Source organism: Megascapheus bottae, chromosome 11 (genome assembly GCF_031878675.1).
Source record: "Megascapheus bottae isolate mThoBot1 chromosome 11, mThoBot2.hap1, whole genome shotgun sequence".
Taxonomy (NCBI): Eukaryota; Metazoa; Chordata; class Mammalia; order Rodentia; family Geomyidae; genus Megascapheus; species Megascapheus bottae.
The window spans coordinates 62,882,972-62,910,433 of NC_143519.1; the positions used below are offsets into that span (position 1 = coordinate 62,882,972).

Below are 27,462 nucleotides of genomic sequence, written 5' to 3' on the forward strand. Positions count from 1 at the left end.
GAGCCTGCTGTCCCACTGCCTGCTGGATTGCTTATTCTCCTGTGGCTGAGGAGCAGGTCATCTTTTGGGCAGGATCTTGAGGGCAGCAACAAAGTAGCCATCCCCAGTTCTTGGCATCCTTCAGCTGCCATCTTAACTCATATGGGCTGCTCTTCTGATGGATTTTTACTGCCAGCAGGCGGTATGAGAATCCTTCAGCTGAACAATTTCTGAGGTGGGAGAAAAGGGTTCTGCTGGCTCATTCTTGACAAGTGCAGCCTCGTCCATTCTGCAGCAATCCAGGTATAGTTACCCACGTGTAGGGGAGGATGGATCCAGAACCCCTTCCCTGTATATGTTAAAATGCATCTGTCTACTACATTCTTCCTCTTACAGGCTTCAAATTGTCTTCTGTAATTTACCTAAAAGTTAATTCAATTTAAATACTTTGTATATCACTGTTACACTGTGTGGTGTAGAAATGATTTACAAATATCTGTATATTGGCAGATGTGATATATGTGTGTGTACACATGTTTACATGAATACACATATATGTATATACACAAGAAATTACATATGCAAACACATGCTACATACATATGTGCGTGCGTGCGTGTGTGTGTGTGTGTGTGTGTGTGTGTGTTGTCATACTGGAATTTGAATCCAAGGCTTTATACTTATTTTGTTGTAAAGGTAATATACAGCCAGGCGTGGTGGCTCATGCCTGTAATCCTAGCTCAGAAGGCTGAGATCTGAGGATCTCAGTTCAAAGCCATCCTGGGCACTACAAAGCCCTTGAGACTCTTTATCTCCAATTAATCACCAGAAGCTTATTTAATTAATTTATTTATTTTGGTGCCAGTCCTGGTACTTGAACTCAGGGCTTGAGCACTGTCCTTGGGCTTTTTCATGGTTAGAGCTTTACCACTTGAGCCACAGCACTACTTCTGGCTTTTTCTATGTATGTGGTACGGTGGACTCATCTTGGTGCATGCTAGACAAGCATGCAACCCCTAGGCCAAACTCCTGGCCTCTGTGTTTATTTTTTTGAGATGGAGTTTTACTAACTTTATTTTTTCTCCTGGGCTGGCTTCAAGCCATATCCACCTTCCATACAGTTCAAATTGTAGGCAAGTGACACAATACCCGCACTGATTTTTTGAATATTTTAAAAATCAGGATTGATTAAAGTTTTAGATGTAGAACCCAAGAATACAGATAGCCAAAACTGTAAGTGTTTGGAGGATCAAGAACTGTTTAGTTTTACTTAGAATGCAATATATTCAAAATGCAAAAGGAATTCCTTGTTAGTCACTGAGTTTGCACAAGTTTCAGTGCGTGGCCTGGCTGCCCTGTTGGAGTTTACAGCTGGAGCCTATCAACCATGCAGCAGCTACTTTGCCACTACCTTTTTCTAAAACCAGCCGCTCATAAAACAGCCATGATCTGAGAATAGTTTAGCTCATCCCAGCTGGAAAAAGAATGTTAGGCTATTTGTACATTTCTGAGAAAGGAATTTTCATTTGGTGAATGTGTAAACCTAACCCACTCAACAAACATTTTTTTTTTTAAGCACATGATTCCTTCTTTCCTTAGCCCTACAATGTTTGTTTATTTTTGTTACTCAAATTGGACTTTAAGATTGATGGCAGCCATGCTGGCTGCAGAAACAGATTTTTCCAGTCCCGTCATGTAAGCTACTCCGGTACAGATCAGAGGCAAATGGGAAGTTGTGTGTTGGGGGGTGCCGCTCTGCAGCCACACAGAACCTGACCTGTCCACACACTAGTGGACAGTGTTATGTATTGAGGCCTTCCTGGTGGATAGTTTGCATATACTTTCCATCACACATATTTCCTTCCAGCACACGCTTCAGGCTGTGCTTTTCTCAGATTCCAGCATTTGGCAAAAAAAACCAAACAAACATGGTAGCTTATGAAGGCTGGTCTTGGGAGAGTATGTATAACCAACGTGGAGGTGTTTTTTTTTTTTGCTTTGTTTTGTTTTCTATGCCGTGTGTGTGTGTGTGTGTGTGTGTGTGTGTGTGTGTGTGTGTGTGTGTGTGTGTAAGTAAGTATAAGCGTGTTAGTGCTGGACTTGGTTCACATAGATTGTCTGGCCTGAAAGGAGCTGGCTACACTGCTAAATGTCTGCTTGTTTCTCCCTTCTGTGTGAGAACAAGAAGGAAAGGCACAGTTGGTTTGGGAGTGCCCTTCCTTCTCATTCAGGGGGTGATCTGGGGTATGTCCCCTCCCTCTCCCTGACCTGCTGTTGCCCTTGGTTTGGTTCTCCTTTTTGTTGCCTTTTTGTTGGCTTGGTGTGTGTGCTCTCTCTTCTCTCTCTCTCTCTCTCTCTCTCTCTCTCTCTCTCTCTCTCTCTCTCTCTCTCTCTCTCTGTCTCTCTCTCTCTCTCTCTCTCTCTCTCTCTCTGTCTCTCTCTCTCTCTCTCTCTCTCTCTCTCTCTCTCTCCTCCCCTTCCTCCCTACTCCCTATCTTTCTTTCTCTTGCTCTCTTCCTCCGCTTTTCCCCTTTCTCCCTTCCTTTCTCTCTCTCTGTCTTCTTTCTCTCTTTTCTCTTTCTCTCTCTCTCTTTCCTTTCTTTCTTTCTTTCTTTCTTTCTTTCTTTCTTTCTTTCTTTCTTTCTTTCTTTCTTTCTTTCTTTCTTTCTTTCTTTCTTTCTTTCTTTCTTGTCCTAGGCCTTGAACTCAGGGCTCTTGGGCTTTCTCAAAACTAGCAGCTCTACCACTTGAGCCACAGGACCCCTTCCTGCTATTTCTATCTATGTGGTATAGAGGAATCGAACCAAGGTCTTCATGCATGCTAGGCAAGCACTATCACTAGGCCAAACTCCCTGCCCCTCTCCCTTCCTTCCTTCCTTCCTTCCTTCCTTCCTTCCTTCCTTCCTTCCTTCCTTCCTTCCTTTCTTCCTTCCTTTCTTTTTGCCGCCCCTGGACCTTGAACTCAGGGCCTGCGCACTGTTCCTGAGCTTCTTTTTTGCTCAAGGCTAGCACTCTACCACTTGAGCCACAGTGACACTTCTGGCTTTTTTTTGTTTAAGGGATACTGAGGAATGGAACCCAGAGCTTCATGCATGCTAGGCAAACATTCTACCACTAAATCACCTTCCTAGCCACTTTCTCTCCTATTTCTTTTTCTCCTTTCTTTTTGTTTCCCTTCTCCTCTCCTTTTTTCCTCTCTCTCTTTCGCCTTCCTTTTCTTTCCTTTTGTTCCCTCCCTCCTTTTCCCTTTCCTTTCTCTTCCTCAAACTCTCAGTCCTGGGCCAGGAGTGTGGCCTAGTGATAATAGTGCTTATCTAGTATGGATAAAGCCCTGGGTTTGATTCCTCAGTACCACATACACAGAAAAAGCCAGAAGTGGTGCTGTGGCTCAAGTGGTAGAGCACTAGCCTTGAGAAAGCTCAAGGATAATGCCCAGGTCCTGAGTTCAAACCCCAGGACTGGCCAAAAAAAAAAAAAAAAGCCAAACAAAACAGCAACGACAAAAAACCTCTCAATCCTACTGCCTCAGTCTCCTGAGTGCTAAGATTACAAGCATGTACTAGCAGACAGACAAACTCTGATATGTTTTTCTGACTAATTTTCTATTCTCTAGTTTTCCTCAATTACTTTGCATTTGAATCCCACTTCCTAATTTCATAAAATCTGTCCAGGGCTGGGGGGAGGGGAAGGGGTATTAATGCATGAGAAGTAACGCACCTACTATCTGGGGAATGTAACTGTAACCCCTGTATACATTACAATAAAAAAAATTAAAAAAACCCAACAATCTGTCCAGATTTATGGGAGGACAAGACATGTCAGAGAGCAAATAAAGAGACCACGGTAATAAAATGGGTTTTATCAGGGTCTTGCTCCAGTACAGTCTGCTCAGCATAGCCTGCACACTCTGTCCTTACCTCTCCTGCCTGTCTTGGATCTTGTCTATACAAACTAGATTCTTTCCATGGTCTTTGGAATGAATACACACAAATTTTTACTTTTATTAGCTATGATACTATTTCTTCAAATAGATAAGAATGATTAGGGTATTGTTCAGATGTGGCATCAAGAGGAATGTTTAACACTATTCGGTAACTGGGTGCTGTTGATCACGTTAGCACTTTCAGTGTCAAAACACACTACGATTTAGAATTGTCCTCAATATCCAGAGCCAAACTCTATCCCATTTGGTTATTGAGTGACCATTTTGAGTGCATGAAATAATTGTAACAGATACCATGAGTCCTCAATTGGAAAAGGTTACTTTACCTTAACCACTTGCTTCATAATAATAGAATGTACATGACAGTCTCCTCCCCTCACCACCCATTATCCATGTTATCGTTATGCATTTGGGTGAATTGCTAGGGTACTTTAATTCACTTTCCCATCTTTGTTGTTTTTTTTTTAAAATTTTTTATTGTAATTAGTAAAAGGGTTACATGATATTTGCCAGATAGAAGATGCATTAATTCACATACATTGATACCCTTTCACATGTCTTAGTACCCATTACCCTTCCCCCCACTTTCCCATCTTTGAAACATGGCAGGCAGTGCTCACTTCTAGGGTGCCAGTGGGTGGTCAGGGGTCCTGTTAGCTGAAGACCCATCAAGTCTGGCCCTTTACCTTCCCAGTCTTTCAAATCAGTCTTTTATGCATCCGTCCCAAGTGTGAATGACTTCTGTCCTGCAGTGTCTGAGAGTGTGAGGGTTAGAGAGGAGGAGGTGGAGAGGCAAAGCTGGTTCAGTAGACTCACCGTTGCTAATCCTGTATCTTCCCGTGTTTTCAGTCTGCCTGTGTGCCTATTCAGCATCTCTGACTCTGCTTGTGGGACTGTGCTCGAGGGAGACCCACCACCCAGACCCTCTACACACAGCCCTCGAGGGAACCTCCTCTCCAGCTTCCTCCATCCTCAGCACATGCTTGTGCCTTGTGTGGCCTCCTGTGAAGCTGGTGGAGCACCAGCCTTGCATCTCATGTCTACTCTAAAAGATGTAGACACCTCTTCTCCTCCTTCCTTCTTACTCGTCCCTCCTCCCTATCCCTCTCCCTTCCCTTCTTTCTCCCTCTTCTCTCTTCTTTCCTGTGCCAATGCTAGGACTTGAACTCGGGGTCTGGGCTCTGATCCTTAGCATTTGTTTTCACTCAAGGCTGGTGTTCTAACACTTGAACTACGCTTCCATTTCTAGCCTTGTGGTGGTTAATTGAGGGTAAGAGCTCATGGGCTATCCTGCCCAGTCTGGCTTCAAATTGTGAGCCTTAGATCTCAGCCTCTTCTGTAGCTGTGGCATGAGTCACTGTCACCTGGCTTGGCATTTGTTCTTTTTTCTTAAATGCTAGTTCTGAGGCTTGAACTAAGGCCCTGAGCTTGGAAGACACACTAGAGTAGCTCTGTTGTAGTGTTTTGCAAGTTTAAGAACAAGCAATAGGATTTCTCAAGTCACTTTTCTCTCCTGGTTTTGTAATGTACCCATGTTGATAGATGAGGGACTAAAATTATGCTGTGCTGGATAACCATGCCATTGCTCATCTCTCGTTACATCTCGTAACATCTCGTTACATCATCTCTCCTGATGGACATTTAGAAGGTTTCCATTTCAGGTGGAATGCAGAATGTTCTGTCAGTCTCCTGCTCATAAAAGGAGGTTTATTGGAGGGTAGAAGTAGACTTTCCCTTCCTTTCCCTCCCCCCTCCCCCTTCTCATCCTTTTCCTCTTCCTCTTCCTGCCAGCATTGTGCCCCACCACATCATGGAGGAGACCATAAAGACCCGTGTTCTGAAGCAGTAGGAGCCAGGTAAAGAGGGCTGGCTGAGCTGCTACCAACTATCCCAGAGACCCATCCCGAGTCCCTGGAGGGTCATGTGGGCCTGAGCTTCAAAAGCCACTTCATCAGCTATGGTGGCTGCAAATGATGCCTGTAGTGTTTCACCAGCCTGTTCACACTCAGTACCCTCTCTCCCCTCCTAACTCACCACCCAGATTTTATAGATTCATTTATAGATTTACTTACTTAGTTTTGGTGCTGGAATGGAACCCAGAGCCTTGTATATACTAAATGGTCCAGCCATTCCTCTTAAAGCAAAGGAAAGATTTTGTGCTTAAAACCCTCTAGTGACTCCCTGTCTTACTCCTAGAAAGCTTCACACTATGGCTTTTGACTCATTCATGAATCCTAAAATCAACTCAAAGGAGGAAATATAATCATCATAGAAGGGTACTACTGGTTCACGCCTATAATAATCCTAGCTACTTAGGAGCCTGCGATCTGAGGATTGAAACCAGTCTGAGCATGAAAGTTGAACCTCTTATCTACAGTTAACTGGCAAAAAACTGAAAGTAGAGGTGTGGCTCAAGTGGTATAGCACCAGCCTTAAGTAAAAAAAGTCAGGGGATAGTACCCAGGCCTTGAGTTCAAGCCCCAGGACTAACACATTCTCTCTCTCTCTGTCCCTCCCTCTCTCCTTCTCTTCCTCCCTCCCTCTCTCCCTCTCTCCTTCTCTCCCTTCTTCCCTCCCTCCCTCCCTCTCTCTCCTACTCTCCCTCTCTCCCTCTCTGTCTCACTCTCTCTCCCCCTCCCTCTTTTCCCTCACCCCCTCTCCTTCTTTCCTTCTCTCCTTCTCCTAGCATATATGCCTGTGTAGTTCAGTGCATCAGACCGGAAGATATCCTGGATTCAAGAGTTTGTTAAATTTAAGCGTTTGTTCCAGGCTAGCCTGCAGTGTAGCAAGACCATCCTTCAAAAGTTATTAAGTTGGAAATGGCACTGTGGCTCAAGTGGTAGAGCAGTAGCCTTGAGCTAAAGAGCTCAGGGATAGTGCCTAAGCCCAGAGTTCAAGCAGGACTGACAAAAAACATTAGTAAATTAATTAAAATAACTAAAAACATAAAAAGTAAAGGAGTTTATGGCTGGTTTCTAGCAGGCCTCTAAATCAATACCAATGTTATGTCTGGGTGTCATAGGCCTAGTGCTGTTTTCAAGTAAATGAATCTTTCAGACCCTAGCAGCATTTTACAAGCTGTCCGTCTTCCCATCGACACAATGCAGAGACTTATCAGTAGTAGCCAGGGTTGGCTTGTAGACCAAATTGGTGAAATCTGTTCTTCACAATTACATTAAAGCTGTTTGTGATTTGGCTCTGATGACTCCATGGCTTATTTCCTGATTCTGTCAGTGCTCACTTATGGCACTCATTAATCACATTTATTTATGTATTTAATTTTATTTTAGAGCCAGTCCTGGGGCTTGAACTTAGGCCTGGGCAGTATCCCTGAGGTTTTTTTGCCCAAGGCTATTTTTGAGCCATAGCTCAATTTCTGGCCTCTTGGTGGTCACAGCCTATCTTTGAACCATGAATCTCAGATCTCAGTTGCTGGGATTATAGGTGTAAGCCAGATGGTATCCAACAAATTAGTCCCTTTTAAACTCAGACTCAACAGAAAAACAATCTTTCAGGCTGGGTGCCAGTGGCTCATACTGTAATATCCTAGTCACTTTTGGGGAGGGGGGGACCTGAACCTTTGGCAATAGAGTCACCAGCACTCAGTGAACCAAGCTAGGAGTCATATAGTCATTTTAATATCAGCATAGTGACTGCTGTCCACCTTGGGGATGATAGGGAGCAGCTCCGAGCTTCAGTGGGTCTGAGCTTTTAAAGGAAAACACCACACGCGGGTGGTCACTACCACACATAGGTGGTTGAGCAGGTTAAGCATTTTTATAAAAACAATTTGGGAGCTAAGCTTGACAGGTTATTACACATACCTGTAATCCTAGCTACTCAGGAGGCTGAGATCTAAGGATCACAGTTTGAAGCCAATCTGGGCAGGAAAGTCTGTTTTGTCGGTCTTGGGACTTGAACTCAAGGCCCAGGCATTGTCCTTGGACTTTCTCAAGGCTAGCGCTCTACCACTTGAACCACAGCACCACTTCCAGCTTTTTTTGTGTATGTGGTACCAAGGAGCTTTGTGCATGCTAAGCAAGCACTCTACCACTAAGCCATACTCCAGGCTCTGATAGACTCTTGAATCTACAGTAAACTCAGAAAAGGCCAGAAGAGGCACTGTGGCTTAAGTAGTGGAGCGCTATCCTTGAACACAAAGAGGCTTAGGGACAGTGACCCAGTCCCTTAGTTCAAGTCCCCCAGGGCTAACCCCCTCTCCCCAGCCCCCCCGCCTCCCCCAAATCTACAGAGGCAGGAGGTGGATAGTAGGCCAGAGACCTGGACTGGGAATTGGCTGCCATCAAGAACTGGGTTGCTGCTGGGCACTGGTATCTCATGCCTGTAACCTTAGCAACTCAAGAAGGCTGAGATCTTTGGTTGGATGACGGTTTAAAGCCAGCCAAGCCTGGAAATTCCGAGAGATTTTTCTTTCTCCAACTAACCACCAAAATGCCAGAAGTAGAGCTGCAACATAGAAATGGCTAGGTGGCCTTTGTCTTATCTTACCTCAGTCCACAGCAAAGTCAGTATTAGAAATTCATGATGAAGTTTATAGATAAGTTTTCCCAGTTGGGTAGGCCCTGCCTCCTGGCATGGCCCAGCCTGGGCCTATGCAGCCATGTCCACTAGGGGGCACTAAAAAGCTGGCTCTGACTCAGCTCTGTCTTCCCAGTGTCCATCAAGGTCAGATTTTGTGTGTGTGTGTTGGGTGTTCTCTCAGTACAGTCCGTTCAGGTCAAGAAATGGTTTGTGAAGCCATCTTCGGAACCCTGACAAGCCCCACTGTCCTATCAGACAAATATCAGCTCCTTTGTCATATGCTGCCTAGGTTCGTGTTAGGTTTCCTTTTGTGCCTCCTTGGCAAATGGTTCCAGAATTTTCTTCAGCACTCTTGTTTTCTTGAGCCCGGTGTCATTGTGTCTAGAAAGCAATGTCTTTGGGGGAGCTTCAGTAGACTCCTTGGATTTCTAAGTATTATAAACCTTTGGTTAGGCTCTGTCCTTGGAGTGACACTCTAGCTTGGCTCTCTGGATTTCCTTGGAAAATAGATTGTTTCCAGGCATCTCCCTATGTGGATTTTGTGTTTGTCAGTTGTGGAGCTTGAATTCAGGTCCTAAGTGTTGTCTTGCACTTTTTACTCAATGCTAGCTAATACTCTACCACTTTGAGTCAAAGCTCCACTTCTGGTTTTCTGGTGATTAATTGGAAATAAGAGTCTAAAAAAGCTGGGCACCAGAGGCTTGCATCTATAATCCTAGCTACTGAGAAGGCTGATATCTGAGTAACTCAGTTCAAAGACAGCTGGAAAAGAAAAGTCTGTGAGGCTCTAATAAACTACTCAGAAAAAGCACTGTGGCTCAAGTGATAGAATGCTAGCCCTGAACACAAAGAGACAAAGGCTTAGGGACAGAGCCTAAGCCCTGAGCTCAAAAGTCTCATGAACTATTCGAACTACGATCCTCAGATCACTGCCTTCTGAGTAGCTAGGATTTCAGGCATGCATCAGTGGTTCCTGGCTGGCAGAGCATTTTTTTCCCCCCTAAAGGCCTGGGCAGTGGTTTCTGGCTGGCAGAGCATTTTTTTCCCCCCTAAAGGCCTGGGCATTGTCCCGGGGCTTTTTTTTTTTTTTTTTGGTAAGTGTAAGGCTAGCATTCTACCACTTTGAGCCACAACTCCACATCTGTTTTACTGGTGTTGTTGTTGTTGTTGTTTGTCTGTGGACTGGAACTCTGGGCCTGGGCACTGTCCCTGAACTCTTCAGCTCAAGGCTACCACTCTACCCCAGGACCAGGGCGTTGTCCCTGAGCTCTTCAGCTCAAGGTTACTGCCCTACCGCTTGAGCCACAGTGCCACTTCTGATTTTCTGCTGGTTAATTGAAGATAAGAGTCTCACAGTCTTTAGTGCTTAGGCTGGCTTTGAACCTCGATCCTCAGATTTCAGCCTCCTCAGTAGCTAGGATTACAGGTGTGAGCCGCTGCACTGGGCCGGGCTTTTTTTTTTTTTTTTTTTTTTGCCAATCCTGGGGCTTGAACTCAGGGCCTGGGCACTGTCCGTGGACACATTTTGCTCCAGGCTAGCGTTCTACAACTGTAGCCGCAGTACCACTTCCAGCTTTTTCTGTGTATGTGGTACTGTGGGAATGGAACACAGCGCTTTGTGCCTGCTAGGCAAGGACTTTACCACTAGGCTATGCTCCTGGCCTTTGTGGTGATTCCCTGGAGGTAAGAATCTCATGGACTTTCCTGCCTGGCCTGGCTTTAAATCATGATACTCGCCTTTCAGCCTCCTGAATAGCTAGCCAGGCACCCAGCTCCCATTAAAAACAAAAACAAAAATAAAAATCTCTCGTATGTTATGTTAGTTTTTATTATTTTTTAAATTTATTTCATTTATTTATTTATTTATTTATTTATTTATTGTCAGTCATGGGACCTGACTCTGGGCCTGGGCACTGCCCCTGAGCTCTTCAGCTCAAGGCTACTGCCCTATCCCTGGGGCCACAGCATCACTTCCGGGTTTTGGTGGTTAATTGGAGATAAGAATCTCATGGATTTCAGTGCCCGGGCTGGCTTTGAACTGTGATCCTCAGATATCAGCCTCCTCAGTAGCTAGGATTACAGGCAAGAGCCACTTCGCCCAGCTTGTTAACCCTGGTTTTTGTTTTTAAATTGGAGTATTTCTCTAAAAGATATTAATAGGGTCCAGGAGTTTGGCCTAGTGGTAGAGTACTTGCCTAGCATTCACAAAGACCAGGGTTCAATTTCTCCTTACCACATACATAGAAAAAAAGCCAAAAGTAGTGCTGTGACTCAAGTGGTAGAGTTCTAGCCTTGAGGAAGTTCAAGGACAGTGTTCAGGCCCATGATCTCAAGCCCAGGACCAGCAGGGTGGCCAAGCAGGGGGTGGGGGAATAGATAGATAGTGGGGCTGGGAGTCTGGCCTAGTGGCAGAGTGCTTGCCTAGCATGCACAAAGACCCAGGTTTGATTTCTCAATACCGCATACATGGAAAAAGCTGGAAATGGTGCTGTGGCTCAAGTTTTAGAGAGCTAGTCTTGAGAAAGCCCAAGGACAGGGCTTAGGCCTTGAGTTCAAGCCCTAGAAGTGGCAAAAAAAAAAAAAGATACTAATAGTATTAATTTTGTAGTCTAATAGCGACTAGACCAAATACTTATTTTCTGGTTTATAAATACAGTATCTTATAGAAAGTCACTGCTTACTGTTGAATACACAGACAAATTGTGATGTTACTATAATGTCTTTATTGTTGATTGTTGTATAACCAATTATCCTGGCTAAATATCACAAATTATTATTTTGGGGTCCAGCTGGGCAGTTTCATTCCAGGTAGTGTCCAAGGCAAAGAGTGGGGAGACAGCAGTCCCCAATACCTCCTTCTTTTAAGCACTCTGCTGGATTGGGCTGGACCTGAATGATTGCTTCACGGTTGGCAAGCTGGTTGGTGTGTTGCCAGCCACTGGGATCCAAGTGGAAGCAGCCAGACTTTGTTGTTATTGAGGCTCAGAACTGGCATAGTGTGGCTTTTATGATATTCACTGCTCAGGACAAATCACAGAGCTACAGCCTGTGCATACAAGGATGGGTGGAACTACTGGCGCTCAGATTTGACACACTAGGAAAATGGGATCCAGGAGCTCTGAAAGTGTGTGGGGATATGAAAACTCGTATGAAATCTGAAGGATGTTAACTCTTCATCCAATATGTCCCATATTTCTGTTTGCCTATCATGTGGTAGCAGATCTTAAAATTTTAGCAACCACCCCTCAAATCCATGGGATTTGGAAGTTGAAAGGAATTTTAGGGTTGGCTTGTAAAATCTTATCCTCTCTTTGTATTCAACCAAGAGCTGAAGAATTTTTGTTGATTCGCTCATAGTAGCTAGATAGTAAAGGCAGTTTTTAAATTATAATACATTTGATGAATGTAAAAACATTCTTGCCTTTAACAGAAATAAAATTAAGTCAAACTTTTACTTTCCTTGTATTCTAATTAATCCTTTCTAGGCATAGGTCATAGGAACAAAGAATACCAAATAATAACAAGCTTTAAAAAAAAAATTGACGGGCAGAGAGTTTAGCCCAGTGGTTGAGTGCTTGCCTAGCTTGCACGAAGATCCAGTTTTGATTCCTTGGTACCACATACATAGAAAAAAAGCCAGAAGTGGTGCTGAGGCTCAAGTGGTAGAGCTCTAGCCTTGAGAAAGTCCGAGGACAGTGCTTAGGCCCTGAGCTCAAGCCCAGGACTGGTAAAAAAAAAAAAAAAAAAAAAAAGAAATGATTATATTGTTGAAAGTTGTGTTATACTCAGTGCTTCTTCCTCAGTGTCCAGAATAATAGTTGATACTCAGGAAGTATTGGTCAAGTAGCGAATTGTGGTTTTGGAAAGCATTGTGTGTGTATATGTACATCTATTGGTAATACATAAGTTATATTAGCTGGGCGCCAGTGGCTCATGCCTGTAATCTTAGCTACTCAGGAAGCTGAGATCTGAGGATAGAAGTTTGAAGCCAGCCCTGGCAGGGAGTCTGTGAGACTCTTATTTCCAATGAATCACAGGAAAAAGCAGAAGTAGAGCTGTAACTCAAGTGATGATACTGTGTTAGCCTTGAGCAAAAGGAGCTCAGGGACAGCACTCAGGCCCCAGAGTTCAAACCTCAGGACTGACAAACAACAAAACAAAAAATCTTTCTTTGTTTTTCCAGCTGTTGCCCGAACACTTAAACACACAGAGAAGCACACATACATACGTGTGAATACACACACACACACAGCTTCTGATAACTTATGTGGAACACAGTTTTTTGCAGAAAATACAGGCTGGAAGGTTGACAGGGAGGGGACCCTAGAATTCACTCACTCTCTTGAGGCTGTGTTTCTGATTAGGGCCTAACAACTGGCAGCTGGATACATTGAAGGACTGTGTTCCCTGAGCTTCTCAAAATGCCTCTGAAAGCGCTTTTCCTGGGAGGAAACATGGAAGTCAGCCTGCTAAGGCTGGCTTAGGCCTTACCGGAGGCCTGGCCTAGCCTGGCTGTGCTGTGGTCTGGGGAGCTTGCACCTTCCCCAAATCCCCAGGCTCCTGGCTTCTTTCTTTGCTTCTCTTGTGCTTACAGACTCCAAGCCTTTGAGCCCCATAACAGCAGGGCTATCATGACTTAGGGGCCCAGCCATCTCTTCCATGCACTCTTTTCCTTCCAACTTTAAGATTGCCAATTATGCAAGTATGAGACAAACGAATGCAGACTGAAGAAGAGAGGCCCTGGGCTGAACCAGCAAGCCCCATTTCTATCTCTCAGCCAAACCTCCTACTTGGAATGTTCAAACATAGGACATGGCTTTGCTAATGCTTAAAAAATGTATCCTCACCAGGAAGGGGTGGGGGAGCTTTCCAGAGGAAATTCCTTCCTTCATAGATGGTAGTTTGTGACTGAATTTGAATTACTCACAGTTATGTAGTAATGCTGGTAAAACGATTATGCTATATGGAAACCATGCACCTAGCTCTTGCCTTTCTGTGTGCTAGATGAGACTGCAGGTGTGGATTTAGGCTCCACTGCTGCCCTCACAGGTCTTGTGTGCAGTGGCGGAGCAGGTGGTGGAGAAAGGATAACTGAAGAGAGTAGAGGTGGAAGCCTGGGCATCAGTGGTTTACTCCTGTAATCTTAGCTGCTCAGAAGGTGAGATCTGAGGATGGAGGTTGGAAGCCAGGGTAGGTTAAAAAAAAAATCTGTGAAATTTTTATCTCTAGTTAACCAGCAAAAGTGTGTTTCAAGTTAGCAAGAGGTGGGGCCCAAATGGTAGAGTACTAGTTAAGGAAGTATGCAGAACAAGAACGAGGGTTTTAAGTTCCAGCTCTCCTAGGATAAGAGAATGAGAGCACACATGTGTGTCCATTGTGACACGCTTCCTGAATGGTATTGTTTTCCTGTGTGGTAGACAGGGCTTCCCAGACACACCCTCCACATGAGAGATGCAGTCGTGGGCTGCCTTCCAGGCCTGCACCACCCCAAGGAGAACTCTGGAGTTGGTCCCTACATGAGGGACCAGCCTGAGATTCTGGCCAGAGAGCAGCTGAGCATGGGTCCCATGTCTCAGTTTCTTTGCCTTCTTCCTATACCAGACAGCATATGGCAGGTTCTACATGTGCCACAGTTACTGTAGCCAGAACCAGAGGGGAGGTTTGGGGGTGTTTTGTTTTAGACAATTTCCTATGTATATACCAAGTTAGCTTACAACTTCTTGTCAACATCCTCCCTCAACCTCTTTAGTGCCAAGATTATAGGTGTGCATTACCACACTCAATTATTCCAAGACACAGGTTTAAGTGTTCTCCAGTTTCCAGATAAAATATAGGGAGAAATCACTTGCAGAAAAGTAGCTAAAATACAGATATTAAAAACAGCTTTTTACAGGAACTGAGAGCTGAGGATCATAGTTTGAATCCAGCCTGGTCAGGAAAGATGAAGGGATTCTTATCTCTAATTCAGTACTAAAAAACATCAGAAGTGGAGTAGAGTGGTAACCTTGAGCAAAAAAGCTCAGGAACAGTGCCCAGGCCATGGGTTCAAGCCCTAGGTCTAGCACAAAAACAAAAATAAAACTTCAGCTATTTTTTTTTGTGCCAATTCTGGGACTTGAACTCAGGACCTGAACACTGTCCTGGGGCTTTCTCAAGGCTAGAGCTCTATCACTTGAGCCACAGAACCACTTCTGGTCTTTTCTATGTATGTGGTACTGAGGAATCAGACACAGGTCTTAGTGCATGCTAGGCAAGCACACTACAACTAGGCCAGATCCCGCCCCCTCTCCAAACCCCAGCTTTTAAGAATTCATTGGGCTGATAGTCTAGCCCAGGGTTAAAGTGCTTGCATGTACAAGGTCTTAGATGCCATGTCTAGCAATCCTTGTAAAATACACAATTCATTCAACTAAAGTGGAATTTGTTAGAACTATCAGAAAACCAAGGAAGTTTGAAACCTCAGTATATCACATTTTACAAACACACACACACATCCTCTTTGGATTTGGGTTTTAAGATAACGTTTTTGACGATTCTGGGGATTTGAATTCAGGGCCTTGGGCTTGCTAAGCAGGCACTAAGCCAAATTCAGCCTGATCTGTTCATTTTAATAATGAGGCAGGCATTTTTCAGGAGCTTTGCTTTGAAGGGCCAGGAATAATTCCTTCTCTTTGGTCCAGAGCCAAGTATTCGAGGCCGAGAATAGCATCCTGGGGCTGTTCCCCAGAAAAGGATAAGCAGCCAGCCTCTTCATGCTTGTCTTTGAGCAGCAGTGTTTAGCACTTCCAGCTCCTTTTCTGTGGAAGCTCTGATTAGCACTTCTTCCTATGCTCATATGCTTTGCATATGTGTGAGTGTGCAAGAATAAGAGGTCTGTAAGAGCCCATAGGACAATATTGGTCAGTACCATGATTCCCTTATTATAATGCTTGGAGTTAATACCATGTCAAGTTTTGCTGGACCAGGTGTGAAATGGGAGAGACAACATCCGTAGTCGTCTTCCACTTTACCTAGTTAGGCCTATAGAGTATGTCTCCAGATTACAAATTATTACAAATGATTCCAAAGTGGGGAGGGTAGGTAAAGCCAGCAATCCTGTTTTGCACATATGGAGCCATTGTAGTATAGCTGTAGGTCAAGAATGAAGCAAGTTTAAGACCTGGAAACATCTTAAGCTCCAGCATGCTGTCTGCCCAGAAAAGAAAGCTGGCTTCTTGGACATGGTGTTTGAGTTCCTATTGGCCAACATCACCTTTCCAAGACACAGAATCAGATCTCAGCCTCCTGAGTAGTTTTTGATTACAGGCATAAGCCATTAGCCCCTGGCCGAGATGTAGTCTTCAGTTTGTCTTCCTCCAAACCCCAAGGGTCTAACAGACATGACCTTATGACATAGCACACCTAGGAAAGTGAGATGGGACAGACTCTGCTACCTTCTCCCCAGGACTTCTCTAGATGGCAAACATTTGTCTTTTCTAACAAGCCAGTGCCACTTCATAGAACTGCCTTGATCTCAGTAACTGTCTTCTCTCCATCTGCCTCTTAACCTGGTACTTCTGTCCATCTCTTCTAACACAGTCTGTGGTCTTGTTGATGGCAGTTTTCAGGTTCCTGTCTACCCAGGCCCTTTTTCCTCCACTATCTTTGGAGTACACCTGACTTTCTAGCTTAGTGCAGCCAATGGTTTTTGCCCTTCCACTCTGCTGTTACACAGCTAGGAGTAGAGAACTTGATTTAATGTTGGGAGATCTTTTATTTTATTGTTTTGCTGGTCCTGGGGCTTAAACTCAGGGCCTGGGCACTGTCCTTGCTCTTTCTCAAGGCTACCCCTTGAGCCATAGCACCACTTCTGGCCTTTTCTGTGTATATGGTACTGAGGAATTGAATCTAGGGCTTCATGCATGCTAGGTGAGCACTCTACCACTAGGCCCCACTCTTGGCCACAACTCTTGAGTATATATGTATGTCATTTGTTCTAATTTAACGTTAAGTGATTGGCCCTGTGGGCAATATGCACCCCCTGGGTGTGTGTGTGGGGGGGAACAGGGGGAGTGCAGCTGTTACTCATTTGGAGTTTCAGACCCTGCCAGGTTTCTTTTAGTCCTAAAGAAGCAGATAGACAGACACACCATTGGCTAAGGGGCATAGAAGTCACAGATAGCATGTGGCTGATCAAGAAGTGATAGGGAAAGAGTGATTCTCTGCTCCCATAGCCAGATTGCCTTCCTCTGAATGCCCCTGTGCAGCTCTGGCCACCCCCAGTGTCCTGGAGACTTCCTGCGTTCCCACCCATGACTTTCTTTCCTTATCTCTGCCTGCTCTCCCATTGTTTTTCCCATCGTTACCTCTACCTGCTTCTGCTTTGTCCTTGCCCAGGAGCCACCCTAGCCCTTCTATCCCAAAAGATCAGGTGCCAAGGCACAGCCTTCCTGACTCTGGCAATGTTTGAGTCCTTTCCTATTTCTTTGGCTCCCCTCCTCCCAATGGAGTACCTTCAGTTCTGCACCCTGCAGCTGTCCCCGGGTTCTGCTTGTTTGTGTCTGTCTGGGTTCATCCCACTGGTAGTTCACAATGACCAACAGGGCTCTGAATGCTCCCATTTACACCTGTCTTTACCCAAATAGTCAGATTCTCTAAGGGCAAGTCTCTACTCCTAGAGCCGGCGTGGCTACAAGTATTCAAGTAGGTCATACATGACTCTCTTAGCCAGGATGAGATCCAAGTTCCCTGACTCCTTCAGTTCTTCCTCTTCCTCCTGTAACTTCTTTGTTTTTGTTTTCTGTTATTTTGTTTTGCCAGTCCTCGGGACTGAACTCAGGGCCTGAGCACTGTCTTTGTCCATGGCTAGTATTCTACCACTTGAGCCAAAGCACTACTTCTGGCTTTTCTATGTATGTGGTACTGAGGAATCGCATGCTGGTCTTCGTGCATGCTAGGCAAGAACTCTACTACTAGACCAAACTCTCCGCCCAACTTCTTTGTTTCTATGCTCATCTTGGATTTACCAGTCCAGCCACAAAAGTACGCTGAAAACAGGAGCTTATGTTTATTCTTTTTTTTTTTTTTCCCAGTCCTGGGGCTTGAACTTAGGGCCTAGGTACTGTCCTTGAGCTTTCTTAAGGCTAGCACTCTACCACTTGAGCCAGACCACACCACTTCTGGCTTTTTCTGTGTATGTGGTACCAAAGAATCGAAACCTCGAAACCAAGACTTTGTGTATGCTAGGCAAGCACTCTACCACTAGGCCATACTCTTGGCCCAAACAATTTTTTTGTGCCAGTCCCAGGACTTGAACTCAGGGCCTGAGCACCATCCTTGAGCTTTCTTAAGGCTAGAGCACTATCACTTGAACCACAGCACACACCATTTCTAGTTTTTTCTTTTTCTATGTATGTGGTACCAAGGAATCAAACCTGGTCATTGTGCAAGCACTGTCATCACTCAGCCAAACTCTCGACACCCCCCCTCGCCCCCACCAAAGCTTTTTCTTATCTACTATGCATTAGGATTCTCTTGAGCTCCTGACACAAGCTTAACAATGCACATGTGGTATGACCTCAGCTGTTATCAGATGCCACCTAAATTCATCCTGAATTTCCTTAGGGCTCTGGCAGGCCCTGAGTAGGGTTAGATGTCACTAGTCACCATGACATGCTCTTACCTCTCCTTGTTTCTTTCCCAGGAAATGGCAGGCAGAGCACTCAAGCAGACGGGCAGCAGGAGTATCGAAGCGGCCCTGGAGTACATCAGTAAGATGGGCTACCTGGACCCGAGGAATGAGCAGATTGTTCGTGTCATTAAACAGACTTCCCCAGGTGAGCAGTGACAGTGAGGTGGGTGAGAATTTGAGAACATGGAACTGTTAGCAGGAAGAGGTCTGGAGGACTGGTTTTGGTCAGTAGTTTTGGCACATAGCCTTGCATGGCTAAAGGTTGAACTGAGCCTACCATGGCTTGATAGTAAGCCATGGAGGGAGGAAGAAACTTGCCTATACTCACTCTACCCCATCTGAAATAATCTGTGGTATGTCTTGTCTAGAAGGGTTTTTTGGGGGGTAGGGAGTGGGGCAGTGCTGGTACTTGAACTCAGGGCCTGAGCACTGTCCTTGGGCTTTCTCAAGGCTACCACTTTCTCAAGCTCTACCACTTGAGCCACAGCACCATTTCTGGCTTTTCCTATGTATGTAGTACTGAGAAATCAAACCAGGGTCTTGGTGCATGCTAGGCAAGTACTCTACCACTAGGCCAAATGCCAGGCCCCTTGTCTAGAGGGTTTTTGTGGTTGTTTTGTTTTCTGAAAGAAGAAAAAAAATCCAGCAAAGTAAACATGTTCTTTTTACTTGCTCTTTTCCTAGAGAAAGGTTTTTGAAATACTTATCAATTCTCAGTTTGGTACCAGTGGCTCACACCTTAATCCTACCTATACTCCAGAGGCTTGATCTGATTATAGTTGGAAGCCAGCTGAGGCAAAAAAGTCTGTGAGACTCTTAACTTCGCTTAACTTCCCATCCCCCCCCAAAAAAAAAGCCAAATTAGGAGTTGTGAACCAAACAGTAAGGACAAAAGGTCAAGTACAGTGTCCAGGCCTTGAGTTTAAGCTTCTAGGATCGGCACAGTGGCTCATGCCTATAATCCTAGCTACTCAGGAGGCTGAGATCTGAGGATCGAGGTTCAAAGCCAGCCCAGGTACAAAAGGACCTGAGACTCTTATCTCCAATTAACCTCTAGGAAACAAAAGTGGGGCTTGGTTCAAGGGTAGACCAGTAGCCTTGAGCTGAAGAGCTTAGGGACAAATGCCCAGGCCCAGGGATAGGACAGTAGTCTTGAGGTGAAAAGCTCAGGGACAATGCCCAGGCCTAAGGGTAGGGCAGTAGCCTTGAGCTGAAGAGCTCAGGGACAGTGCCCTGGCGGAGTTCAAGTCTCATGATTCCTCCCATTCTCCAGCCCCCAAAAAGGTAGGTGGTGGAGATCCGGGAGCGTGGCCTAGTGGTAGAGTGCTTGCCTAGCATGCATGAAGCCCTGATTTTTATTTCTCAGTACCACATACACAGAAAAAGCCAAAAGTGAAACTGTGGCTCAAAGTAATAGAGTGCTAGCTTTGAGCAGAAAAGTTCAAGGACAGTGGCCTAGGCCCTGAGTTCAAGCCCCCCAACCAACCAAAAACACACTATTTTTCACACTCAATGATGGGCACTTTTGGGGAACCTCTATGGGATTTCTCCAGCTGTCCCCTGGAAATAGATGGAGGTACCCACTGGGATTTATTGGCTGTCAATTATATTCTTCTCTGAGGGTGCAGGATAGGTCAGATTTTAGGTACTTGAGACCCTGGATCGATAGCTTACAAGCATAGTTTTCCCCATTTTATTGAAAACCTACTTCACATGAATGAGAAAAATCTCACAGGTTTCATAAGCTTTATCTGTTGTTAGGAGAGCACAAATTTCTGTTTCCTTCTTGAGAGAAGGTATTTTCTAAATGAGTCCTCATTCACATTATGATTCTTGGAGTTCTAATTCCAAGGGAAACGGGCTCTACGCTGTGCTGTATTCACAGAAAAGCATTAGTCCGGGGAGCAAAACCATAATTTGGTCACTGTAACTTGTGCTCAGTAGATGGATGTTAAGGCCTTCACTCAGCTGAGTTACCTTGGAGGCCAGATGCAGTCCTCATGAATGAGCAAGTAAGTCACAGCTTTTGGACTACAGCATACTCTGCCAAAGCAGGCTCTGGAACAGAGCATCTGATGTAGGGAAATGAAAAGGGCCTTTTCCTTTCCTTCCAGGAAATTTAAATGAAGAAAATTTCTGAAAGTAGAAAAATCAGGAATTGGAGACAGCAGCAAAAATCCACCTATATGTTTGTGGAAGAAACCTGTGTTTAATTTTTGGGTTTTTTTTTTAATTTATTTTTGTTTTTGTGTTGGTCCTAGGGCTTGAACCTAGGACTTGGGCGCTCTTTCTGAGCTTCTTTGCTCAAGGCTAATGCTCTGCTACTTGAGCCACAGCTCCACTTCCACTTCCAGCTTTTTTTATATATATATATAACTTTCTTTTTTATTTTTTTGCCAGTCCTGGGCTTGAGCTCAGAGCCTGAGTACTTTTCTTGGAATTTCTCAAGGCTAGAGCTCTACCACTTGAGTCTCAGCACCACTTCTGGCTTTTTTCTACGTATGTAGTACCGAGGAATCGAACCCAGGTCTTCGTGCATGCTAGGCAAGCACTCTACACTAGGCCAGACGCCCTGCCCCGACACTTCCAGCTTTTTGATAGGATTACAGCTATGAGCCTCCTTTTTTTTTTTGTCAGTCCTGGGCTTGAGCTCAGGGCCTTGGACTTTCTCAAGGCTAGAACTCTATCACTTAAGCCTCAGCACCACTTCATGCCTGCTAGGCAAGCACTCTACCACTGCCAAACTCCTGGCCCTGCCTTGTGTGATTTTAATAAAGGCAAAAACCCCAGAGGACTGGGAATGTGGTTTAGTGGTTGAGTGCTTGCCTAGCATTCATGTACCATTCCTCAGTACCACATACACAGAAAAAAAGCCAGAAGTGGTATTGTGGATCAAATGGTAGAATGCCAGCCTTGAGCAAAATAAGCTCAGGGATAGTGTCAAGGCCCTGAGTCCACGTCCCATAACTGGCCAAAACCACACACACACAAAAAAAATCAGGAAACCTTTCATTTAGAGAGCTAGGTGAAAGGAAAGTAGACATTTTGAGCAGGTATGATTCTGACCTTTGTTAGGGAAAAAAGCAGAGTTTGAGAATCCTGTGACAGCAAATTCAACTGTCCTATGTAGCTTGAGCATGTCAGGTAGAAAACAATACTGACTGCCTACCACATAGTACCTCACAAGACTAGGCAGTGCCTTCACTAGCCTGTGACCCACGTACTTCTTGGTCTGTGGTCTCCTGTTCCCTTCCCATGCCAGATTAAGGTGATTGGTCCCCGCTGGATGGGATACACTGTCTCTAGCTCAGAGTGGAGACCCTGTGTAGTTGTTCAGCCCCAAGACACATGGCTAGTGTGAGGATCAACCTGAAAGTGAGAGAACTCACAGATCTTTTCACCAGCAAGAGTTGGATCACTAGGACCTGTGGGTTCTTGGTCTTCCTGAAGAAGTAATTCAGGGACAGACAGTTTCACACAGACAGCTAGGTTTGTTACAAGTAAAAGCAAAAGGACAACAGCAAAGAAAACAAGGAGCCAAGTGCTCTGATCTCTCAGGACTGAAGCGTCCTTTGGCGCTTAATTGGCCCCTAATAGGTGCTGCTAATTGGCGTGTTAATTTTATGTACTTCATTGTGGAATATACTAGGTAATGGGAAGACTTTTCCTAGAAGGAGTGGCAAAGGAGATTGCCTCACAAGAGCAGGTGGGAGCCAAAATAGTGATTTGCAAGGGTATAGATGCATAATCCCACAACTTTAGTGCTAATAAAGTCTTCCTGTGGAAATGAAACAAAGAGCCACAGAATGGGAGATTCACAGAATTACCAATGACAGTGTCAGTGGGGTATTGAATCAGGATGTGAGTAGAATTTAGGACTAGTGTGGGGGCACCAAAAGCTCCCATCTCTCTTGGGGGCTGTTACTGGCCTCCTTCCTATTCCCCTGCCCAAGACCCCCTTAATGTCACTCTGATGCCACCCTTCTGTTCTTTTCTGCTGCAGGAAAGGGACTTGCACCTGCCCCGGTGACACGGAGGCCCAGCTTTGAAGGTACAGGCGAAGCCTATCCACCCTACCACCCATTGGGAAGCTCTGCCTATGAGGGTCCAGGCTTTGGCCCCGAGGGCCCCACTGCACTGGAGGATGTGCCACGACCCTACATGGATTTCCTCTATTCTGGCGTCACCCCCCATGGGGTACATGGCCACCAGCACCCTACCAAAAACTATGGCGCAGGCGTGGAGGCCGCGGGGACGCACTTTCCTGCCTCAGGTGCAGCCCTGCCGATGCCGGGCCCTCACTACAGCCGCCCGCACATCTTGGTGCCAGCCGAGCCCCTGGGCTACAGTGTGCAGCGCAGCCCCTCCTTCCAGAGCAAGACACCACCAGAGCCCGGGAGCTACTCTAGCCTGACTGCCAAGGGCCAGGGGGCCCCGCCAGGACCAGGCCTGGCGTTCTCAGCCCCTACTCCAGGGCTCTATGCGCCACATGTGCACCACAAGCAGGCTGGGCCTGGAACCCACCAACTGCATGTGATGGGGTCCCGAGGTCAGGGGTTTGCCGGTGACAGCCCCACACAGAGCCTTCTGGTTTCCTCCAGAAACAGCCTTAACATGGACCTGTATGAGCTGGGTGGCACTCCAGTGCAGCAGTGGCCAGGTGCCACACTGGTCCGCCGTGACTCCTTGCAGAAGCCTGGCCTGGAGGCACCACGCCAGCATGTGGCCTTTCGGTCCAGTGGCCCAGGACCCAGCAGGACCAACTCTTTCAACAGCCAGCAACCACGGGTCGGTGTGACAGGCCAGCCTGAGCCCTCCCTGCCTGCCCCCAACACTGTCACGGCTGTCACAGCCGCACACATTCTGAACCCAGTGAAGAGTGTGCGGGTGCTGAGACCTGAGCCACAGACAGCTGTGGGGCCTTCACACCCTGCCTGGGTTCCTGCCCCTGCTCCTGCCACTGAGGTCCTAGACAGCAAGGAAGAACACAGCCTGGGCCTATCCAGTGCCAGCGTTCACCCCCTGGAGGTGGAGTATGGGGGCCCTGACCGCAGGTGCCTGCCACCACCCTACCCCAAGCACCTGTTGCTGCACAGCAAGTCTGAGCAGTATGACCTAGGCCTGGACAGTCTGTGTGCTAGTATGGAGCAGAGCCTTCGCTCAGAGCCCACCGACAGGGGTGACAAGAATCACAAGAGTGCCAAGGGGGACAAAGGCAGCAAGGATAAAAAGCAGATCCAAACCTCCCCAGTTCCTGTTCGCAAAAACAGCAGAGATGAAGAGAAGAGAGAGTCTCGCATCAAGAGCTATTCCCCATATGCCTTTAAGTTCTTCATGGAACAACATGTGGAAAATGTTATAAAGACCTACCAGCAGAAGGTGAACCGCAGGCTGCAGCTGGAGCAAGAAATGAGCAAAGTAATTTCTGTCTTCATTCTTAGCTCTCTCTTCTGGCACTTCTCTTGTTGGGAATGTGCTTCACTGGAAGTCCTGTTTGATTCTGTTACATTCCTTTATCAGGAACCCATCTCAGGGTCATAGTCGTGTGTGTGTGTGTGTGTGTGTGTGTGTGTGTGTGTGTGTGTCCCCGTCCGTATGTCCGTCCGTATGTCCGTCCGTCCGTCCCTATGTCCATGTCCATGTGTTAGTTCTGAAGCTTGAACTCAGGCTTCCTGTTTTCACTTGGGTGTTTTGCTCAGGGCTGTTGCACTACCATTTGAGCCACACCTCCACTTCCCGCAGGTTTTGTTTTTTGTTTGTTTTGTTTTTGCCTGGGGCTGGCCTCAGTCATCCTCAGATCTCAGCTCTCTGAGTAGCTAGGATTACAGCTGTGAGCCACCAGAGCCAGGATTCACGGTCTTATTGTGGATCAGTGACTTAGAAAAGTCACAAATGTGGCTTCCATTTCTCCTTACCCTTCTGCTGACCTCGGGGAATTTGTGATTGCTGTATATAATGTGCCTAATAGATAAACTGGCAAGTTGATTTTTGTGGCATGTTCCTTATTCTTGAAGAAACTTCCTGAAAGATGACTTACTAGTGAATGAATAAAATCAAAGTTTCAGGTTTATATATTGAAACTGGGATTTTTTGGGGGGGAGGGTCATGGGACTTGAACTCTGGACCTAGATGCTGTCCTTAAGCTGAAGGGCTAAAGAGCTCAAGGCTCCTGCCCTAGCCCTGGAGCCACAGCCCTGCTTCCCCTTTTCTAGAGGTTAATTGGAGATAAGAGACCCTTGGTCTTTAGTGCTGGGGTTGGCTTTGAACCTCAATAAATTACTTAAATAATGTAACAGTAATTATGAATCACACACAGCCAGTCATTCCAAACTCTGAAAGTCAGGGCCTGGGCACTTTCCTTGGACAGTTTTTGCTCAAGGCTCCTGCTCTGCCACTTGAGCCACAGCACCATTTCTGGCTTTTTCTGAGTATGTGGTACCAAGGAAACAAACCTAGGGCTTTGAGCATGCTAGGCAAGCACTCTTTCACTAGTCTGTATTACCAGCCCCCTCATAATTAAAAAATGTTTATTTTTTTTGTGGGTCATAGGGTTTGAACTCTGGGCCTGGATGCTGTCCCTGAGCTCTTCAGCTCAAGGCTACAGCCCTACCCCTGAGCCACAGCCTCAGTAGTGATTCATTGTAGATAAGAGTCTCATGTTCTTTAGTGCCCAGGCTGGCTTTGAACCTCGATCCTCAGATCTCAGCCTCCTGAGTACCTAGGATTACAAGTATGAGCCGCCGTGCCCACTTCCCCTCATCTTTTTAATGAGTAGAGAGTTTCCTTCACTTTTAGAGTTGGAAGCCACCGAGAGAAGAGCTGTTTTCTCTGATCTTCCTTTGGATTATAAATATGTATGTTTATATGGCTATGAGAATAACCACTTGTAATTCTGCTGGTCGTGTACTAGGCTCATTCTTCTGTAGCATGCTCTAGTTCCAGGCTTTCCTCAAAACCCCAGTCTCCTGTTGCCACGGGGTCACTAGGGTGACGCTCTGTCTAATTTTCTTTACATGTAGGCTGGGCTCTGCGAGGCTGAACAAGAGCAGATGAGGAAGATCCTCTACCAAAAGGAGTCTAATTACAACAGGCTGAAGAGGGCCAAGATGGACAAGTCCATGTTTGTGAAAATCAAAACCCTGGGGATCGGTGCCTTTGGAGAAGTGTGCCTTGCCTGCAAGGTGGACACTCATGCCTTGTACGCCATGAAGACCCTGAGGAAGAAAGATGTCCTGAACCGGAATCAGGTGGCCCATGTCAAGGCAGAGAGGGACATCCTGGCTGAGGCAGACAACGAGTGGGTCGTCAAACTCTACTATTCCTTCCAAGATAAAGATAGCCTGTACTTTGTGATGGACTACATCCCTGGGGGAGACATGATGAGCCTGCTGATCCGGATGGAGGTCTTCCCTGAGCACCTGGCCCGCTTCTACATTGCAGAGTTGACTTTGGCCATTGAGAGTGTCCACAAGATGGGCTTCATCCATCGAGACATCAAGCCTGACAACATTTTGATCGACTTGGACGGTCACATCAAACTGACAGATTTTGGCCTCTGCACTGGATTTAGGTGGACTCATAATTCAAAATACTACCAGAAAGGTACTATCCTGGGCATTTTGGGGTCATCTCTGCATCTGTCCGGAGCTCAACCTTCTGAGGCAGCCGGTCCCATCCTGCTGGCTCCTAATTATTGCAAAGTTACCTTTCACTCCATTTATAATTTGATATGACTTACTTTTCTCCCTGAAGGAATTGCGTACTTTATATGAGTTGGTGAGGGAGATATTTTGTGTTGGTATCTTTTTTGTTTTGTTCTGTTTTTTTTTTTTTTGGCCAGTCCTGGGCTTGAGCTCAGGGCCTGAGCACTCACTGTCCTTGGACTTTCTCAAAGCTAGAGCTCTACCACTTGAGACTCAGCACCACTTCTGGCTTTTTTTTTTCTATGTATGTGGTACCAAGGAATCGAATCCAGGTCTTCATGCATGCTAGGCAAGCACTCTACCACTAGGTCAAATTCCCGGCTCCCTGTTTTTTTTTTTTTTTTTAATTTAATTTTATCTGTTTATTTTTATTTAATTTATTTTGCCAGTCCCAGGGTTTATATTTAGGGCCTAAGCACTGTCCTTGGGCTTTCTCAAGGCTAGGGCTCTACTATTGGAGCCACAGCACCACTTTCGGTTTTTTCTGTGTATGTGATACCGAGTACTCGAACCTGGGTCTTCATGTGTGCTAGGCAAGCACTCTACCACTAGGCCGTGCTCCTGACCTTGTTCTGTTTTTTAAATTAGTGGACTTAAGTGTTGGTACTTTTTGAAGTCAATAGGTTGTCATGGGAACTTTGAGAAAAAAACATCACTTTTCCACTATTTAAAAGAAGCTTTGAGAAATAAGCATGTGGTTTGAGTGTGTAGCTCAGCGTTAACACACTTGCTTAGCACGGACAAGTTCCTGGACATGAAAAGGAAAAGTCTCTCAGCCTCTCTTTTAGCTGCCCTGAATCAAATGTATAGTTATTTAATTTCCTATAGTTCTCTTTCCAAAGACTAAAATCAGCTGCTTATTTATGATTGGAGTTCTTGAGTTAATTAATTCTAATACTTTAGCTTATATATTTAACTCAGAACTGATCTTCATTTTCACTCTGATACTGAACCCATTTTTGAAGTCTTCTTTAGTTTTTCCATTTTTCCATACCTGGGCACTCTCCTGGACACTTTTTTTTTTTTTTTTTTTTGGTCGGTCGTGGAACTTGAACTCTGGGGCTGGGTGCTGTCCTTGAGCTCTTCAGCTGAAGGATACCACCCTACCACTGGGCCTGGGCATTGTCCTTGAGCTCTTCAGCTCAAGGCTATTACCCCACTTCCCATTTTTAGTGGTTAATTGGAGATAAGAGTCTCATGGTCTCTAGTGCCCAGGCTGGCTTTGAATCGTGATTCTCAGATCTCAGCCTCCTGAGTAGGTTTACAGGTACAAAACCACTGCATCCGGCTCCTTGGACACTTTTAGCCACAGTGCCACTTTTGACTTTTTCTATGTATGTGGTTCCAGGGAATTGAACCCAGGGCTTTGTGCATCCTAGGTGAGCATGCTAACACTGTGCCACACTCACAGACCTTTTTTAAATTATTATTTTAATTTTATATCCATCATGGAGCTTGAACTCAGGGCCTGAGTGTTGTTTCTGAGCATTTTGGCTCAAGGCTAGCAGTCTACCACTTGAGCCATAGCTTTGCTTCTGGATTTTTATTGCTCAATTGGAGATGAAGGTTTCCCAGACACTAGGCTGGATTCGAACCATTATTACAAGCATGAGCCTCGAATGCTC

At 45.6% G+C, this 27,462-nt stretch overlaps 1 protein-coding gene across 2 annotated transcripts in view; it reads left to right on the forward strand.

Moving 5' to 3' along the window:
* Positions 1–27,462, forward strand: part of Lats2 (large tumor suppressor kinase 2) — a 72,447-nt gene that overhangs the window by 37,360 nt on the left and 7,625 nt on the right. For both annotated transcript variants that reach the window (XM_090342422.1, XM_090342421.1), the window contains exons 3-5: positions 18,147–18,279; positions 22,138–23,552; positions 25,154–25,736. In XM_090342422.1, coding sequence (XP_090198548.1) covers positions 18,147–18,279; positions 22,138–23,552; positions 25,154–25,736 — 2,131 coding nt within the window. The remainder of the gene's footprint in view (positions 1–18,146; positions 18,280–22,137; positions 23,553–25,153; positions 25,737–27,462) is intronic.